The sequence below is a fragment of the Acartia tonsa genome, chromosome 1 (assembly GCF_053477335.1).
Source record: "Acartia tonsa isolate MP-2025a chromosome 1, ASM5347733v1, whole genome shotgun sequence".
NCBI lineage: Eukaryota > Metazoa > Arthropoda > Copepoda > Calanoida > Acartiidae > Acartia > Acartia tonsa.
Window position 1 is genome coordinate 51,559,169 of NC_137260.1, and position 19,817 is coordinate 51,578,985.

At 30.9% G+C, this 19,817-nt stretch overlaps 2 protein-coding genes across 2 annotated transcripts; both read right to left on the bottom strand.

Annotated features, from left to right (window-relative positions):
* Window positions 1-4,924: 4,924 nt before the first annotated feature.
* On the bottom strand, window positions 4,925-16,136 carry LOC145327967 (TOG array regulator of axonemal microtubules protein 1-like). The gene is made up of 12 exons (XM_080171490.1): window positions 16,132-16,136; window positions 14,645-14,737; window positions 11,756-11,949; window positions 10,464-10,514; window positions 9,935-10,014; window positions 9,457-9,531; window positions 8,830-8,964; window positions 7,974-8,042; window positions 7,445-7,572; window positions 6,889-7,035; window positions 6,415-6,513; window positions 4,925-5,779 (listed from the first exon to the last, which is right to left on the bottom strand). The coding sequence occupies exons 1-12, from the start codon at window positions 16,134-16,136 to the stop codon at window positions 5,653-5,655; spliced, it is 1,203 nt and encodes a 400-aa protein (XP_080027616.1). The 3' UTR covers window positions 4,925-5,652.
* A 149-nt stretch (window positions 16,137-16,285) lies between these two features.
* LOC145327977 (uncharacterized) lies at window positions 16,286-19,016 on the bottom strand. Its single transcript, XM_080171501.1, has 6 exons — window positions 18,816-19,016; window positions 18,237-18,397; window positions 17,840-17,909; window positions 17,456-17,563; window positions 16,949-17,008; window positions 16,286-16,429 (listed from the first exon to the last, which is right to left on the bottom strand). The coding sequence occupies exons 1-6, from the start codon at window positions 18,849-18,851 to the stop codon at window positions 16,286-16,288; spliced, it is 579 nt and encodes a 192-aa protein (XP_080027627.1). The 5' UTR covers window positions 18,852-19,016.
* Between the last annotated feature and the right edge of the window lie 801 nt (window positions 19,017-19,817).

The window sequence follows — 19,817 nt, forward strand, 5'->3', positions numbered from 1 at the left end:
TTTTATTTTAGAACTAATTTTTTTTTGTAGGAAACACACCTTTCCTACCTACTCGTAGAGAGAAGCCCCTAAAGTATAGAGGAAGAGCTACTATAGTTGAATTAAAGACCTTTAAGTAACATTTCTTGTTTTAACTACCCAATTTTAACTACCCCTTTTTTCCATGCCTCCGTCGAACAATAATAATCCCCACTCCCTTTTTAATTTCCCCACCTCCGATATTTTTATTCTACCTCTCATTTTCATAAATTTATTTTACCCTTTCCCCTTTTACAAGTGGTCGGAAGTATGATTCAAGAAAGTTCATAAATAAACAGGTTTTGTGATAATACCTAACAAGAAGGAAAATTATTTCTAAAAGACTGAAAGGTTTATAATAAAACATACGTCAAATATTAACAAAGCCGTATGAAAGGATATAGAGAAAACAGAAAGACATAAAAAAAGAGATAAAAATGGAAAATCCTAAAATGCGAATGCATCTTTATAATAAGGTCCTAAAATGTATATGTCCGTATACAAGCAATCATATATTCCCTTTTTTTGGGGACAGATAAACAAGAATTTTGTTCATACTTCTAAATATCATTGAATCTATTTGCTTTTGTTCGTTGGTCCGTCTGTTTTGAGCTTTGCTTTTATGTATGTCGCTATCTTTGTTTAACTTGCAAGCTACGTTATATTAATATACATTGCCTACGAATAGAATAAAGCTTATAGATAAGCTTTACAATATAAAAAAAGTATATGAAGTGCTCCAAAAAGGCATAATTTCTCCGCTGAAGGTCACAGTAATAAAATCCAACTGGTAATACCTGGAAAATATTTATTTAAAACTGCCCCGTCCCAGGGAGGAAGGGGACATTGGGAAGTTTATTACACTAGTCCCCAAATTTTTATTTCTTGGATTAACAACCTTGGGGATTTTTAAAACTTTAATTGGTCGGTTTATTTAATTGAGTGTTCAAACGTTTGAACCAATAATTGTAATCTACAAAAGGGTAATTTTGTGTATAATCATTGGAAATGCATAATAATTTACTGGCTATTGTCTTCTCCCTTATATCCCTGGTCCTGTCCTGTAATAATAATGTATGGAGTAGTGCCCAGCCCAGAGATACAAGATAGGTTAAAAAAAAGAAATAACTCCTCCACCCTAGAATTTGAATATTACAAATCCTGTCTATATTTAATTTGAATAAGTAAGGGAAAAATTTAACTATCTTTAATTTACCTATCCCTGGAACCTTGGAGTTATTTTGCCTGTACGAGTTTACTCGAGGCCCAACACGCGATAATAAAATCGTTTCCCCATAGATATTTTACACAGTAGTTGAAAATAAAACTACCCGCCTCAACTTCCTCAGAGTCAATTCTAAACAAGGTTATATATAGTTCTCATAAAAGCTTAGGCCCTTTTAACGAAAAAAAATGAATGATCTTTCGTATGTAGACATTCAAAGTTACAAACCGCATAGAACGTCTAGAAATTATTTTTCATGGCTTCAACATCCGGTGGATTAGAGCCGTTCTAAGCCATACTGAAAATCATGTATAGCATCGAATCACAGTCAATTTTCCATGAATATAGATACTCGCGACCATTTTAGAAGTCATCATATTCGCGGAAGGTTGTCTATAATACGATGCAATAAATAATTATTCTGATACTTTAAGCAAAATAAATTGTCTATCCGATGAAACATGGTCAAGATATACAAAATTTCATCCAGATAGAAATAAATAAAACTTTTGAAGATTATCATTCAATTTCTGTATAGAAAGACAGAAACGAGTTTTAGCAATATAGATAAAAATCTGATGAAAAAATGGTACTTATTACTAAGTATAAACAAGCCAACATTCTACAGACAGACAGAAGAACACTGCTATAGAGTAGCTTTGCTATAGTGACATTAAAATTAAAGTTATGACACTTTAACTAATCTTAAAGTAGGTTTATATTTCCGATTATTGACAAAAAAACAACTTTGTTTAAAAGTAAGGTTGACATATTACATTCTATTTGGCTTTATTTCTTTTTATTCTATGAAAATTAGTATATACTCCTTGCTTTCAGCGACCTGACATTTCTTTTCCTTTGTTTTCTGGTCAATAAAATGATTCATTGTAATGTAAAACTTAAATTCATTTTTCTTCATTGGAAAAGGATCAAAGTGAGAAAAGGTACGTTTTTGAATAATGTAAAATGTATAGATTCGTTGTACATATATACAAATTTGTTATATCTAAATCTATATATCCTTATACTAAAGTAACAGGATGTTTGTTTGTATGTCTGTGTGTCTGTACCGAAGGATCTCACTAACCGCAGAACCGATCGGGTTCTCCTTAACAGGGTAGATTCTCATGGGTTCGGGGAAGGTTTTTAACTATTTTGGGGGAGGGTACAACCACCCTCCCAAGAGAAATGACAAAAAATCGAAAATTTTTAAAATATATGGGAGACTTCAACGTAACATAAAGAGAAAGAAGTAAAGTAGAGACTTTAACAAACAAAAACATCTAAAGTGCCACTAGAGGCCTCTAGGGGCTTAGCCGCTTGTCCTATTATATAAAGTAGTAAGCGTTTTTTGTCTGTCCCGAAGGATCTCACTAACCGCTGAACTGATATTGTTCTCCTTTACAGTGAAGCTTCATATTGGTCCTGGTAAGGTTTTTAACTATTTTTGGGGAGGGTGTCTTCACCCTCCCCCCCCCAAAAAAAAAATATTTTTTTACTCTTTTCAAACTCAAATTTAAAATGGGATGAGGTCGACTTTTCCCCCTCCTACCTTAACAGCCCCTAGACCTCTAGGGGCGTAGCCGCTAGTTGTCTATTATACAAAGTAGATTGATGTCTGTCCGTCTGTCTGTCAGTCCGTCCGTCTGAAACTTAAGATCTCGGTCACCACTGAACCGATTGGATTCTACTCTTCAGGGTATATACCTACTGGTCCTGTGGTGGTTTTAGGCTTTTTTCTTGGGGGATGGGACACCCCCAACTCCCCCAAAAACAAAAAAAACCCCCCCCCCTATTTTTTTTCCAAAAGATTTCCTTGGTCCTTTTTTTTTGCAGAAGATTTCTTTGGTCCTTTTTTTTTCTTGCAGAAGATTTCCTTGGTCCTTTTTTTTTGCTGAAGATTTCCCTGGTCCTTTTACGAATTTCACCTTAATTTTTTTTTGATCACCTCTTGGGGCAAAGCTCCTAGAGGCTATGGGCGAAGCCGCTAGTATTATATAAAGTAGTAGGGGTTTTTTTGTTTGTCCGCTATGATCTCACTAACTTTGAAGCGATTGAGTTCTTTATTTTTGAGAAGCCTATTTATTTTAGCCTATTTCATTTTTAAATTTACATAGTTGTCGAAAAATTTTTTAAAATTAAACTTTCATAAAGATAAAACATTTTATTTCTTATCTGAGTTACTGTTAAAATCTGCAAAAAAATAATACATGAAAATCATAATTCAGGCTTCTTAAAGATTTCGGTGTAATTGCCAATAATTAAAATTATTTGGTGCGGAAAAAATATATTTTGTTCTTCTATTTTGTCTCAATCTTACAATTATGCAATCGTGTTTTGCTTGTATTTTCCAAGAATATAAAGGATGGTCGAGGAAAAAAAACAAAAAAACAAACAATGGAAGCCTCGCCCATCTATTACAGAACCCTTCATGCTACGCTTAAAAAGGACCATTCAAACATTAGTATCATTATTAGCCTAATAAAAATATGAAAGCTGTCTTTTACAAACAGACTGACGGATGAACGAAAGGATCTACCTTTAATGTAGGAAAGCTTCGCTTTTAATAATGCTTGAAATTCTTCTTTGTTATTGAAAGGTGATGATAGATTTAAAACCAACTTGAATATTCATAATCTCTTCCATACCTGGCTTTTGTTCGTCAAAAATAGATTTCTCAGTTTTATTTTTGATAATACAATATATTAAATTTATATAGGAATAAATGCATTTTTGGATGAAATTTTGATTATTAGAAATTATACATAAAAATAATAATTTTGGCACTTTCATTTAAAAGGCCCAGTCGAGTTCAAAAACTCCCCTTCCCCTTCATTTTAAAATACTTTGAAAATTTGAAGGTAGTCGTGTTTTGTTTTTTTGTCTATTCCTTTATGTGAGGTTAGGTTACGTTGAATTGGGCACTCGGTACCTCCACAGGGTTATGTCCCCCCGCAGTGGCCAAGCATAGGAAACTATAATCCCTCCTCTTTTTCAATCTCTTTAAAAAATGAATAAGGGGAAGGCTTTAAGTGCTAGATAGGTAGCTAAAGGAAAGCACCGAAATTCTTTTTTTTAAAATTACTTTTCATATTTTTTTTAGACTTGAGCTAGAAAAGAACGAACAGCAAATAAATAGCAAAGACCCAGACAGACAAACAAATGAACTGGAATGAAGGTGCAGTTTCACTAACAACAAAAAATACAAACATCTAGCCTTTATGTTAGGTTGAATGTTGGGAATTATTTACCTGTATAGGAAGTAGGTTATTGAAATAGTATTTAATTTATTAATGTTTCATTTCCTTTTAAAAGTAAATGTAAAAATTAAAGTCGTCTTGATTTCAAAATATGTAAGAAATTCAATACTTTTGCTTAAACAAATTTATTTTTGGCTGAATAGAATTAAGACTTACATTATGAAAAATTAAGACATTTTAATTTATCATCCCCACTTTGGAATCACTTGTTACCCAAACCTCTTTCTTGCTCAGCTTTTAAAGTCAAAGTTGTGATTCTACATATTTGTATACACAAGTTTTTGTGTGTGTTGTCTCAGCTACCATGTCAGACAACCATTTGTTTATTATAATATTCTCATCTGCGCACCTACAATATTTAGCCCTATCATTGTGTGTTGAGTCATGTAAGATGTTTGTGTTTGTAAAAGTCTATTCAGACAGATATTAGATTTTTATACTTTTATAGCATGGAGCAATCTGTAGGAATCAGTGCCATCAGGATGTATCCAAAAAAAAAACAAAAAAATCAAAGCAAAAGTAAAAAAAGAAAACAATTCTAGTTTTAATTTATTTTGTTATATTATATATTTTCATCGTGTATTTTATTCTTTCATAAATATATATTTTATATTTGACAATCTTTAACAATGCTGTGTATATGATTTAAATGAATTTTATAATTTTATTATAGATATTTGTAAATTATTAGATACCGTTCAACACTGAAGGTACTTAATTTTCTTATCACAATTTTAGGTTTTCACAAATAAAGTAGCTATTAATAGATTTTTGCCTAGGGATTTTAATTGCTAAAATTGTTTCAATTAAAAGTAGATTTAACATGTTTATTTAAAACAATTTTATTGCTATTTTGCTATATAAAATAAATCTTATTTATTCGTTGTTTATTTAGTATGCCTATAATTAATTTTTAATGTCAACAATTTGGATTTTACTGAAAGAAAAAATAAAAGGAGAAATAAAGGTGGAAGTCTTATTGTAAAAACGTTTTAGCTAGTTTAAAATTAAATCTCATTTCTTTACTTTATATGTATGTAATCAATACCTCTAAACAGAAAGTATACATCAATAAAATATAGGTTGACTTATCTACAACACTTTATATAGGTATTCCTGCATATTTTTAAAGTAAATAAAAGACGACAATTATGGTCGTAATGAATCCAGAACTTTTTGTATATTTCTTATTTGAGTTTGATCTGCATATTTGTCGACAAGTTTCTGTGTCATCTGATGCTCAACTAGCTCTGTCCACATGTGTTTCGCGTGTTGTCTAAAAACAAAAAACAAGAATAAATATCATAGTAAGACTAAGTTATTTTAATGAGAAAAGATTTAAAAGGCCTTATCTCCGTTTAAAGATATGAAATTAAATTTTAAAGCAGACTTACAAAAGATAACATATGTATATTTAGTATTTTATATCTTAATGTTTTTTTAAGCCACTAAATACTTTAGTAAATAATATTAGATAAAAGAATTTTGTTTGATAAAAAATATAATGTCATACATATGACAATCAAACATCTTTTTAAAGTCAAAAGTTTACAAATAAAAAAAAATGCAAGGACAGGCCCTGCTGTAGCAATATTCAGCCAGACGGCTGAAAGAAGCCACATCAGCTGTTTTTTTTTTTTTACGATTCCTGTAAAACTATCTAGATTACTCATTAAATCAGCTGTATTAAGCAAGCAATTTATTTTAAATTATTACTTTGGTATAAAAAGAAGAATTTAGTTAGATGAGAATAACAAATAGCACCTATTAGAGAAAATTCTATAAGAAAAGAAAACTCGCAATCAGCTGTTTATAATTATTTGTTTTAGCTCCATGAAAAATTTGGCAACAAAGCACTTTTTGATTATTATGCTAGTTGATTATACCTTATTCTTGTCATTTACATTTTACCTGACATCAAGATTAGCATCCACAAGCTGTAAACTTCCATCACTGAATATTGAGGCCTGCAGCTCTTCCCCACTTCCCATCAATCTTTCAGCTCCCAACCTACAATAGTTTTGGGATGAAAAATTTTTTATAATAAATTTTGATAAAAAAACTTGTATTATAAAGTAAATTATGGACAATGGAGACTAGTTTTATTTAATATTGGCCCACTTTTATTTTTAGACTTTTAGCGACAAATAAAATATGGCCCCTAAATCTTATTATTTATGTAAATGTGTCTTCAGGCAATAACACATGAACCGACACAGCTGATATTTCTTAAGAGGTTGGAGGTATAAATTTCAAAGTTTTTATAATCGTAAGGATAATTATAAAGTTATTATTCATATCAGTGGTTGGCGAGATCTTTCTTTACAGACACACACAGATAGACAAGCATCCTTTCTATTTCATGAAAGCAAATACGATGATTACCTGACTATAATAGAATCTACAATCCTGGCAACATTGGCTCTGATCACTGCATTTTTCTGGTCCTGGTTGAATGAGAACAAAGTTGTGACAGCCTTGTACACAGAAACATTCTCTGCCATCACGTCTAGAGCTTTATGGGCATCATTTCTATAAAAAAATAATCAAGTAATCAAGATTTCCCACTAAGTTTCTATCAAGCAATGAAACTTCCTTGTTTAATATTTTTTTTTCTTCAAATGTCTAATCACAGTGAGGCTCTAATAGTGTGGTGCCCTAACCCTACAGAGTTACCTAATGCCCAATATAACCTAACCTTACCGTACTTAAGTAATAAGAATAAAAAAGGAAAAACTAACCCCCTTCTCCCCTTATTTTGAATACATTCTCGACTTTGTATAAGACGTTTTTTTTATTATCAAGATTTAAGATTGTAGACACTTATAAAAACAATTCTTTTATATATCTTTTGTGGTGGTGGTTTATCTTGTTTTATAACTAAACGTCCATAAAGTAAATTGTCCCTGTTCTTAGGTTACAAATGAAAAGATTTTCATACCTTATAAATTTGTTTGTATCCGCTCCTTTCTGTAATAATTCTTTGATTATTTTTTCCAGGTCAGTTTCCATTGACCGGCCCAGAGACAAGAATACAGTAGCTGTGCACTGACATGCAGCTCTTGTCACCTTTGTATAATGTAAATTTTTTACTATTTTCTTCAATTAACACCAAAATTTAATTTGATTTAATTATTCAAACATCGTACAAATTGCATTTTTGATCTAATATTTATACACAGAGATATGTCTGGGTGTTTAAGCCTTGAATAGGTGAGAAGTGGAAGTTTATCCATTTTAACGTTGCGCTAACACCCCTCTTTATGGGCCAAGGCATTCCCCCTACTCTTACTATTTATGTCGCGCACCTGACATAGCAGCAGTAGGAACCATTGTTAACGTCTTTAGTTATGACGCGGTGTCTGCCCGAGATTCGAACCTATCACCTCCCCTGCGACGAGTGGATGCGCTACGTGTCAAGCCACGATCGCAGGTTACAATAAAATCATACCTGTCTAATTAATTATTACCTGGGATCTTAGATTCTTTATTTCTTTTATCAGTAAATTTCTTATCTTAACCTCTTCACCATGCAACGCCTGAAATAAAATATTGGGGAATAGTCCCTTTCGTGGCAACGCAACTTAAGGGGCGATTCGTCATATTTTTAAAATTGATTTTATAGGTTATTTTAGGTTAGGTTAGGTTATATTGGGTTAGGTGATTGTCCCACAGGGTTAGGAAATTGGCCCCGCAGGGGCTAGTAATAGGAGAAAAGCTACTGTAAAAAATACGAAGAATCCCCAAATATTGATAAGGATTTTTCCAGTATGGCTTTGAAACTGATTTATATACGATGGATTAGAACCGGCTTTCATCCATATTGAAAAATTATGTATAGCATCGTATTGCAGATAATTTTCCACGAATATTAAAATAAATTTTTAAAATTGATAAAAAGCTTTGTTAGCCCGTGCCTTCGGCTCCTCGGGGTTAACCAAACTGGTTTTAATAATTTTTTAAATTTTAATATCCGCTGAAAGCTGTCTATAATACGATGCCATAAATAACTATAAAAGTATTTTGAGTTTTGAAGTATCTATCTGTTTAACGTACAAACAATTATTTATAAAAACCTAACTAATATTATTTTTGATAGGCTAGCATGTTTTATAAAAATCTCAACCAAAATAAGTTGAACCTGATTGAGATTTACCTAGTTAATAAACTAAAATATCTTTTGGATTAATTATCAACAAAATGTATACAAGTTCTAAAAATTTAAAACTATTTTTAGAACTACATCTAAAGGGCAATTCTTTCGGATAATTGTTCACATTCTTTTATCTACATTTAATTTTACATTTATCCAATTTTTCACCTTACCTCAGCATTATTTTGTGCCAGGGAGTTGAGTATCTCCAGCCCCTGAATATGTTTTTCCCAATCCTCGTGGTTGAGTAGGGTCACCACCTTATTAATGGCCTCCTGGGGGCCACCAGGAAACTGACGCACCTTGAACTAATAAACAATTAGATAATATTTTGTCATATTTTTGTTTTATAAATCTATAGGTAGTTTTTATGTGAAATTAGGTATGTTTGAATTTATTACTATTATGTTAGCATTAGTTTGCAAGTAAAAATAAAATCAATGCTTTGGAATTAGCAAACCGGATTAGGACCAGGGCTCGGCAGCCGCGCATCAGCCGCGTGTGAGCCTCAGTGAAATTGTCATCATATAACTTTAAAATTCAGCTAAATGTCTAATCCTGTTCCTAAACAGACAATCCATCAGGAGTTTTTTTTTTGCACACAAGCGGGTTTAAATTTGAGGCTCAAGCCCTGATTAGAACTAAAACAGATTTGATTTTGCAAGTTAAGGGATCTTAATATTGTAAAATACTAATATTTATAGTGATGTACAATAATTGATGAGTTTATTAAATTACCGATAACTATTCTTGTAGAGTGACTTTACAACTGCATAAAATTCTGTATTTCCCACCTTTACCTGTGTGTCTATTTTTGTGATCTGAGCCATTCCTATTGACCCGAGGCTGCATTTCTTATCGTTAAACTGGATCACCTAATATAATCAGAAATATTATATTGGATATGGAACATAAAGAGGAACTGTTTTACAGAAAATAACAATAGTGTTAATCTGCCTTAGAATTATTCAATGGACCCTTTTAGTAAGTCTCAGCTTTCAACCAATTTTCTTAACATAAATAAAGACCTTAAGGCGCCAGTCAGTTTCATTTTTTTCTTCAAAAAATCTAAAGCTGCAGTAGCCTAAACTTCAGCTTATTTTGTGTGTACAAAATAAATGACTATATTTTTCTAGCTTTTTGTTCAATGCAGACGTTTTTTTCAAATTGTCAACCACCAAAAGTAAGATATTTTACAGAAAGCGCAGAATAAACTTACATATTAACTCAATAACAATTGTTTATTGGAAAATAATAAGCAAAAATTAAAGTATAAACCTTGGTTCTTGAAGCAAAGTTACTGACAGTACTTGCAAGACTCCCAGACGCACTCTTTATTCCAGATAGGTTTGTAAATTCTAAATATGATAAGTAGTTTTTTATGTGTAATTCGTTGGAACTTTTTTTCAAGTCGGGCATTCGGTTGGTTTTTCAGTCAGGAAGCTTTTTATAGTGCCTATAGAAATGACGTCATACTCGCCTACCGTTGGTCAATTAAAATGTATACTTGCCTGCAATTGGTAAATTAGTATCTGTATTGGCCTATCATTGGACATTTGCATTGTATATTATCATATAGGACTATAAAGAGCTTTATCAGTCAGTAAAAGTTCTTTATATCCTAATGATTGTGTGACAAAACAGATTTGCCGTATTCTATTTTTCGAAAGAAGTTCTTTTTAAGGGCCTTTTTCACTATTCAGTATGTTGATATATTAGAATACCTCTTAGATAATTGAACTTTTATGTACATATACATATAAAACCTGAATTAGATATATTTCACTTACGTAAAGAAAAATTTCACCTGAAATTGTGGTTCCCCCGTTCACTGATAAACTACTATCCTTTGATACACCTAATCAAACAAAACGTTTTAATATATTTTTTAATTTGATATTAAATCTGTTCTTGCTAGTTGAAACAAAACTAAATATACCTTAGACAGAATTTGATTAAAAATTAATAGTTTTAATTTTCAGATTTATAAAACGTACCCTAGGATAAACGGATAGTTAATTGGATATATATTTAAGCTGCAGAAAAGGTACATTTAAATAATTTCCCGTTGATTTGTATATATTTGATTTTAAATAAAAATAACGAAGGGAAATCTTTTGTCTTTCACATGAAAACCTGGAATTGGCAGTCGCGCTTTAGCCGCCTGTAAGTCTCAGGGAAATTAACTTTTTAAAATTTTAACAATTAGATAGAGACCAAACCTAACCCAGAAATGGTCATTCCAGCTTTTCAACAACAAATTTCAAAGCATACAAATGGGTTTAAATTTAAGGCTTTGTCACGGCTGCCGAGACCCGATGAAAAATATAATAAACTTTTATTTTAAAAACAGAACTTAAAAGAATGTTGTAAAAGGCCAATTATTAAAGAACTTAAAAAATTGTAAGTAAAGTATTCTTTTATAATTGATATCTTGTTTAAATTATTAATTGAAAATAGCATTTGGCATTTTTATATGTTTAATTCAATAAACGCTTTCTATAGAATTATGTGTTTGCACTTTATGTTTTGCATAATTAATTGTTATTAACATTGTACTTGTCAAATTATAAATTTTATTTTCATAACAAAATATTACTTAATAATATTTTGACGACGTATTATGTATTATAATGTTAAGAAAGGTTCAACAACCATTTAATTGGACGCTAAATTGTGTAAAATAATAATTTTGTTAATAGGCAAAGCACTAAAAAAATGAAACATTAGATAACAATAAATGTTTTTAGCCTTATTAACAAATTTAATGTTCGTTACAAGACTGCTATTTTAGTAGGAAAGCTAATCTATAACTCAAAATGTCCGTCAGTATGTCCGTAAGAAAGAAAAATGCTCTAAAAGATGGAGATACCATTGAGAATCTATTTTCTAAATTACTTTGTCTTTCTGTCTATAACGCAATAGAATAATTTTAGACTATGATCATTTGTTTTACTCTTGTACAATTTTTGAAATTTACTGCAATAATTCCCCTGACCTATAAGCTCTACTCTACATCTTATTTCGATATCTTAACCACTTATTCTTGTAGGTGTTGGCATCCATGTTTGATAAATATGAACGAAATAAAATGCATACCTCTTCCATAAGATTTAGAAGTTGTATTCAACCCCTTATTAGTTGATCTTGCAGCTACTCCTCGTCTGGGAGTTGATGAATTATTAATGGTTGATGGTTTAGTAGTTGTTGTTGTTGTAGTACTAGGTAGGCTCGGCACCTTGTATCTGTCACTCGCGGTTATCACAGATTTTGAGTTACTTTCTGTTACGGTCCTGAATTGAGATTCATTTAGGTTAGGCACTAAAGTTGAAATAAGGCCTTAACATGTAAACCTGAAAATTAATACATTAAATAAAATACCAGTGACTGAACCCTAAACATCTAAGGCATCTTATTCTAAGATTGAGGTGACAGAAAAAAGCCTAAACTTATCCAGAAATCCATGTGAAGCTTCACTGAAAAAGAAAGCTTATTTGGTTCAGTTGTTACCGAGATATCAAGGGACAAACAAAATTCCTTACTAATATACGTGGCTCTACGCATAATGGTCCTGAGTTGTAAGGTCTAAAAAAGGGTTCAATAACAATATAGAAAAAGGAGCAGAAAATAAGAGGCAAAAAATAAGTAAAAATTGAAAGGTTAATATTGAAAGGGGTGAATGTACACCAAGCTATTTTAATTATTAAACAAACATATATGAATTAGGCCATACGTGCAGACACACCTATTTGTCTGTTTCAAAAGATCTGACTAACTTTTCATTGGTCTTTAGAAGGTTTTATTCTATTTTACAGGAGGTGAGGTACTTCAAATTTCTCATGAGAGATCGTTCCAAATAATTACTACTATCGCCCCTCCCCCCCTTCCCAAACTTATAGTTTTTGCTTAATCGCTAGTATTCAATGGAAACTTGAATTTCTAAGCTTTGTAGAACACACTACAAGTTGAATTAAATATTAAGAGATATAAGTTTTCCGGAATTGTAATGTAGGGAGTAGATTTGAAATCTGCATCAAATTTTAAGGATTTTTTATAAAATTCGTTTTTTGTATAATTCTTTATCTAAAAGCGGAAATACAAATTAAGTTAATTAATTTTGGCATCTGTGATTGGTGGATTTAAAAAATCTGCGCTCTGATTGGATGTCGTACATCATTCAACCAATTAGAGCGCAGGTAGTTTAAAATCCACCTATCCTATTGGTAAAAATTAATTAACTTAAAATGTATTTTCGCTTTTAGATAAAGAATTTTACAAAAAACGAATTTTATAAAAAATCCTTAAAATTTGATGCAGATTTCAAATCTACTCCCTACATTAAAATTCCGGAAAACTTATATCTCTTATTAAATATGGCCAAAAACAATATGATACAGAAGTACTTACAAAACAATTGACGTCAAAAAAATTATTAAGTTAAGTAACATATTTATTTTTTTTTGCAAACATGTTTTTAACTTGTGCAGATTCTAGATATATGTTGTACGTCCATCTGTTTGACAATCCGTCATGTCGCAAAAACTGCACTTAAATTATTTATAAAATTTGCTTTAATTCTGCTTCATTTTCTGATTATGCAAAAAGTTTCCTATATTATTACTGTTTATAACTGTTTACTGCTCTTTTATAGTCCAAAAATTTAGCGCTGCACTAGTTCTGGTTCATATTGCTAATTAATTATTGTAAAATAGGGAAAATAATTTTTTAGTGAAGTGTGATTTAAGTAAAGCATTTGATAACATGTTTTGGCCTTTTTGTTTTTGACATAAGATAAATAGAATTAAACAAGGATGACAACTTACATAAGAAGGGAAGCACAAAAAACCTAGGACAAACAAACGGATGTTCAGTAGTCATAAAGTAGAGAAAACGAAGAAACAGAATAAGAGGTAAATAATAGAAAATCAAGAAATTAAAAAAAATAGATAAACAAATATGTCTTTTCTTTTGTAGGATGACTGAAAGACTGACTGACCATGTAAGTTGTAATGAATACCTTACCAAAAAAAACTAGCACTTAAACAGCAGCCGAGAAAATCACATTTTCCCCATAGCATAACAGACGGACAGAAAAAGTGTATTAAAGTAGCTTCGCTATAAAAAATAAAACCATATAACTATTTTAATAAATGTGTTTGAAAACGTACCATTTAAGTTTCATAAAATATGATTTGTCAAACATTATATAATTGTTTAGTATATAAAACTTATGTTGGCCCTATACATAATTTGTATTTAACGGAAATTTGATTAATTTTTGGCTGATTATTTATTTATGAAAGTAATAAAATTTGATTAAGGTATAAAATATTACAATACCAAAGTATATAGCTTTATGTATTATTTTCTTTAGTAAAGTACTTGCTTACATTTTTAAGCATTGGGTATTTTATAATTAATATCAAGGTGCGCAAAAGGAAAACCATTAAAATCCCGTACCTTTTATTATACTAAAATGTTGTTAACAACATATTATTTAAAGTAAATTTCCATAGCTTTTCTACTTATAGTGGTATAAGTATAATAGGTTTGACTAAGTATAATGAGCAGTTTCCCTTACATTGCATCTGGACCACAAAAGAAAATTTGGGTAAAACGCGTTTTTTGCTTTAGGAAGAATAAGGTTAAGTAAACTGTAAGGGCAATGGAGCCTCGCATGTATAGTATTCAGAAGGGGTAGTGTCAATTGCTCAACAGGGGCTAGAAATAAATTTTCATAAAATAGGAAAGGGGGTTGGATTTCAATGGGCAAGATGTAGGTTTGAGTGAAAGCACCGACTAATGTTTCTATGTCTAAACAAAAGTCTAACCAAGGTCTACTGTAACTTTTTTATAATTTTTACCTAAACATGCTTGCTTTAGAGATACTTAATATATATTGGTATTATTTCAATAAAACACCGCTTATTTATTTAAAATTGGCTTTTAAACATAACATTTACTGAAAATGTCATAATTTATATGTACCTTGATTTATCTTTGAATGTATCTTGTGTTGGTATTTTTCTAGTTGAAATTGGAGGTATCCTACTTCTCTCCTTGTTACTTGGATTATATACACTAATATCATAATTTAAACTTCACATATATATTGCACATTGTTTGCTCTACACATTTTCAACCCTCACTCTAAAAAAAATCTGGTAGAGGGGAGGTGGGAGCCCTTTTTTAGCGACCAACTTAATCAAATTCTTAATTTTTTTAGAGTTGACTCTCCCTAAAGCACAATTGGGGGTTACTAATCCCCATGGATTTTTCTCGTATTGGATATATCTTTTATTTACCCAGGGAGAGGGGGGGGGGGGCGTAAGGGTATGACAACATTCATGAAAGCGAGGCTCTTAAACGGTAGGACAAACGAATATTAACTTAAAATGCCAAAACTGAATAATTAGAATATATTCAAATGAGTTTTTAAAAAAATGTACGTAAATCAGTTGCAAAATTGTTAAATACAAAAAGCTTCAGGTTGTTTTTGAATGAAGGGACCTATGTAAACTGGCTAACCAATGAATTGACCAAAATATACAAAAATTTGAAAATGTGTTAAATGTGAGATTTTCCTGAAAGGTTTCTTATCTTGTCTCTTTTCCACCAGTGCGCTTTCACTCTTGCTAGGCTTCACCTGGCTGGGTATGGCGATACTCTCCTTCTTAGTGTCCAATGACTTTGGCCTCTCTGCTGAGTTTCCACCTAGGTTTTGGTGATTTCCTTTATTTTATTAGTTTATTAACTTTACCACCCTCTAGTGGATGTCAAGATCCAAAATAGTATAAATGAGTATACTTTAATCTATTTTTTTAACTTAAAGAAAGTGACTTGATATCAGTGATCTCAAAATGATAAGTCAACGGTCGATACATTAATATTGATATACATCTTCAATTATGATAAACAATATTACTTTTTCTGCAGATTAAAATTATTGATTGAAAAGTTAGGGCAATATTTGTTTGAAACCAACCAATCATAATTAAATAAGAATACTCAGAGTTATTGAGCCAATGAATAAATCATGATTTCGTAGTTACATAACTTTAAGAAATTTACAGTCCAATGTCCCCTCCTCCCCTTCTGGATATTGATAATAAATTGGGTCCAATTTAAAAATAATCTAATTTTTGTACCTTTATTCAGAGCTGGATCACTGCGGCTGGTAGTTTTGGAAAGTTGGCCAGAATTCAATGTTTTGGTCGGAGATTTCTTGGAGCTGGACGACTTTTTAGGACTTCGCGAGGATTTCTTTGGACTTGTGGTAGGTTTTGGAGCAGTTGCGCTCTAAAAAGTGTCAAATGTACATACAAAATTTTGAATTGTTTTCTAAGAATACTTTAACAATGTTTCTAAAAATTAAGGCTTACTTTTGAAATCTTGGTAAAAACAGGAGCTGAAGGTTGTTCTGCTGTTTGTAAATCAAATGTACTGAAATTTTGTCATTTTAACAAATAAAATACCCCATCTGTACATTGGTTAAAAAGTTTAAACACTACTATTTTTGAACCAAACAATCAAAATCTAATAAAAGAACCCAAAGTTTTTGAGCCAAAAAATCAGATAACATGGTTATAAAACTTTGGGTACCAAAGACTTATAATTTATCTCATTATCTCAAATGTTTAAATGATTCCTAATATCACTTTGTTGAGAAAGTTTTCTTCTCGACTCCTGCACTGAATTCTTAGCTTTATTATTATTCTCTACAAGTTCATTGTTCCAAGGTGGCCGCGTCTCAGATTTTACCTTTCTTCTTCCCTAAATGAAAGTCACAAATTATGCTGGGTGCTTGTAAAAGATGGTTGTAGGGGGTGTCAACAACACCTCCCTGAAGACAAGATTGATAAGGAAGGCTTTTGCCTTTCATACGCTTCCTCAAGCCTCACACTCCATTAGCGAATATCTGTGCAAGCCACTGATCAAAATGAATAAATCTTGAGGCTCTTTTCAAAAGGATAAGAAGGGACAGAAAAAATGCCTAAAACAACCTTAAGGCTGAAACCTAAAATAAAATAGCTTTATTACACCCTGTACCTATGTAAAGCTTCCCTAAAAAGGAGAACAAATCAGTTTAGTATTTTATTGAATTCTTAAGCTGCAGAGTAGTTAGATGACAAATATTCCAAAAATCAACTTTTCCATTATTTGTCCTTGTATACAATTTCATAATATAAAATCTAGGATTTGAAAATTGTGCATTGAAACTTAATAATGAAGCCTGTAAATCTATGATATTAGTAAATGTCTTTCTGAATTGAATAATTTTATATTACTTACCGTTTTCTTTGTCTTTTTGGGCGAGGAACTGTAATAATTCTTTTCACCCAGTGGTCGAACCTGATAAATAATTAATTATTATGAACGTCACAAGAATTTGCCCATACTTTTTAAAAACTAATAAAGATTAGGGTAGGCCCGTCCTTCCGTAACGGATAGAAGTTATCGTAAATTTTAACGTGTTAGATTTGTCCTATCGATTTAAAGTTTAGCAACTGTAAAAAAAAACTATAAATTCAGAACGTCCGTATGTCCATTTCAAACATTATGATTCTAATTGATATAATTTGGATTCCTAGATCACTAGGCATAATGTTATAATCTAAAAAGCTCTATAATTAAATCTTAAAATGTAAGTTTATATTCATATTCAACATTTTGTATTTAATTTATTTTGATACAGATTTTACATGGAATTTCTGTTAAGTATAATTCTACACTCTCATATATTTATAAATATATAAGAAGCTATGCGTTTATTTCAAACAGTCAGCCTAAATAAGATACCTGGTTAGGCACATAATCTTTGGGACAAACAGATTCATTTGCCAACTTTGGCAGATTTATAGCCTGGAACTCTTCTATTCTTTTTGGCGAAGCACTTGCTCTGTATCCCTACGACATTAACTATGACATAAATTATTTTTTGCTTTTATGTTTATCTTACCCTCTCTTATTTTTTTCAATTTTTTCAAGAACAAGTGATGAAGTTTAACACAAGTGTATTACTTATCAACATACATACAAAAACATTTGATTTATTTTAGATAATTTCATATTCAAAAATATGGTTTTTACCAATCCTCAAGAATAAGCAATATTAAATCACACTTCTAAAACGGACGGACGGACCTTCCAGATAAAGAAATGTCTTTCAGAAACATTTGAAACCTGTTGTTGAAGATCTAGGAGGTTGTAGGAGCTGGAAGCCCATTCTGCTTTTTCTGGAGAGTCTCGTAATCTAAAGGAATGTTTAAAACGTTAAATTGATTTGATAATTCTTTATTCAAAGAGTAAGGACTTTTGTTTTCTGTTAGCTAAGATATCGCTAACCACTTAAAACGTTGAGTTACCCTGAATCCAAAGAATCTTAATTTTGGTTCTGGGTATAGGTTTATCTTTTAGGTAAGAAAATCATTCAATAAAATAAATAGATTCTTTTCTTTCTTTTTCTATCAAGAAACATTTTTCTTATTTAAATTGTAGTGGATAAATTTTAACGTGAATATGTTTATTTATGATTTTCATAATTTCCCTACTTCTAATTTTAATCCGCAAGTTTGCCTACCTGTTACTAAAACCTGACTCTAGCCGGGTAAAGCGACCATTACTGGAGTCAGACTCCGGTACTGCAGGCTCATAGCTGGAAGTGTTCCTGGTCCTGGATACTGCAGGTACGGGTGACCGTTCAGGTATCACAACTGTGGGTGTAGTCTCCCAAATATCAGCCTAGTATGTAGTAGTACAAGTATGAAGTAATATAAATTATACAAGAATAATTATTTTGAAAAGCAGTGGAGTTTTTGAAGGAAAAATTTTATAATGAGCAAAAAAATGAAGTATCACGAAAAAAAGAAGTAAAGTTAAAGAAGTAGAAATTAAAAGACAGTTGAATAGAATATTGGTCCAAAAGGTGTACAGTACAGATAAGCTTAATAGAACTGGCCTAAAGAGTAGCTTGGTTGCTAAAAAGTTTGTAGACTTAATTAGTAACAAAATTAACAGACGAAAAAAGTCTTTTTTTAATGCAATATTTCAGGCTAGGTTTTAAGGTTTAAAAATTTTTTTTTTTCTACAAAATATACAACTTATAAAGGCTTAATAAAATACAAAAAAATGCCCAAAGGTTATGGATTAATAAAAGTACCTCTTGGTGTCTTTTCTTGCTGTTAAAGCCTCCCATAGTATTTTTCACTTAAGTTATGTTTCTATCTAATTTTAAGCTATTTTATTTCAACATTTTGTAATTGAAAAAAGTCACTCTTGTTCACTTTTTTACATAACATTGCAAGCTTCCGAACATTTTTATACTAAATTAAACATTTTTACACTTTTCACATAGTTTAGGTAATCTGAAATCTATTAGGAATGGTAAAAAGCAGAGTAGCTATTGCTGATTTTGAACTAAATCCAAATTTAACAGATTTTTACTCCCTAAAATTTTCAATGGATCGTTTTTATTGCTCACATTGTTAAACAATGAGAAGTATTATTAATGTATTAATTCAGCTGTATGGTGATATTAATTTGAGAAAGCCAAAACTATATTCATGTGTGAAAGAAAAAACAAAACCAAATTCACAAGGACAATTTTATTCTTAAGTATGGCAGCTACAGTAAGCATAAAATCTCTGAATGTATGAGTGTATGTATGTATATACTGGTCAATACAGGTGACTGTGTGTGTACAGAACACAGCGGAATTTTGTCAGAGTGAAGAAAGAGTAATGTACTTGATCAATCTTTCCATTTTACTCTGGCATAGTGGAACAATCTCTGACACATGGTTTACAATCATAGAGTAGCTACGGTACAAATAAATATAAAAAAGTTCTAATTGCAAATATTTTATGTATGGATGGCATTAATGCAATAAACTAATAATATTCCCCTTTCTGATTTCTGTATTAACAATGACATTGATACTTTTGTAAGTATGTCATTTTCACTTGTTTAATTAGTACCACTTTATAATCATGCACTTTTTTAAAATTCTATATTCTGATTTAGTAATGAACTTGGACTTTTAAGTGCATTTGTAGCAAATAGCCTAATTCATAAAACAAAACAGTTTCGTCATTATTGTTATGTTTTAAAGATTTTAAGAGTTCTTTAAACAGGAATGTTAATATTTTATAGAAACAATTGC

Coding starts and splice junctions, on each gene's coding strand:
- LOC145327967 (XM_080171490.1), bottom strand. Junction 7,036..7,444: donor GATACAAACAAATTTATAAG/GTATGAAAATCT, acceptor ATTTTTTTATAG/AAATGATGCCCATAAAGCTC. Junction 5,780..6,414: donor GATGCTAATCTTGATGTCAG/GTAAAATGTAAA, acceptor TTTTGTTTTTAG/ACAACACGCGAAACACATGT.
- LOC145327977 (XM_080171501.1), bottom strand. CDS start 18,851: ATGGGAGGCTTTAACAGCAAGAAAAGACACCAAGAG. Junction 17,910..18,236: donor GAGTCAGGTTTTAGTAACAG/GTAGGCAAACTT, acceptor ACATTCCTTTAG/ATTACGAGACTCTCCAGAAA. Junction 17,564..17,839: donor TCCTAGATCTTCAACAACAG/GTTTCAAATGTT, acceptor TTAATGTCGTAG/GGATACAGAGCAAGTGCTTC.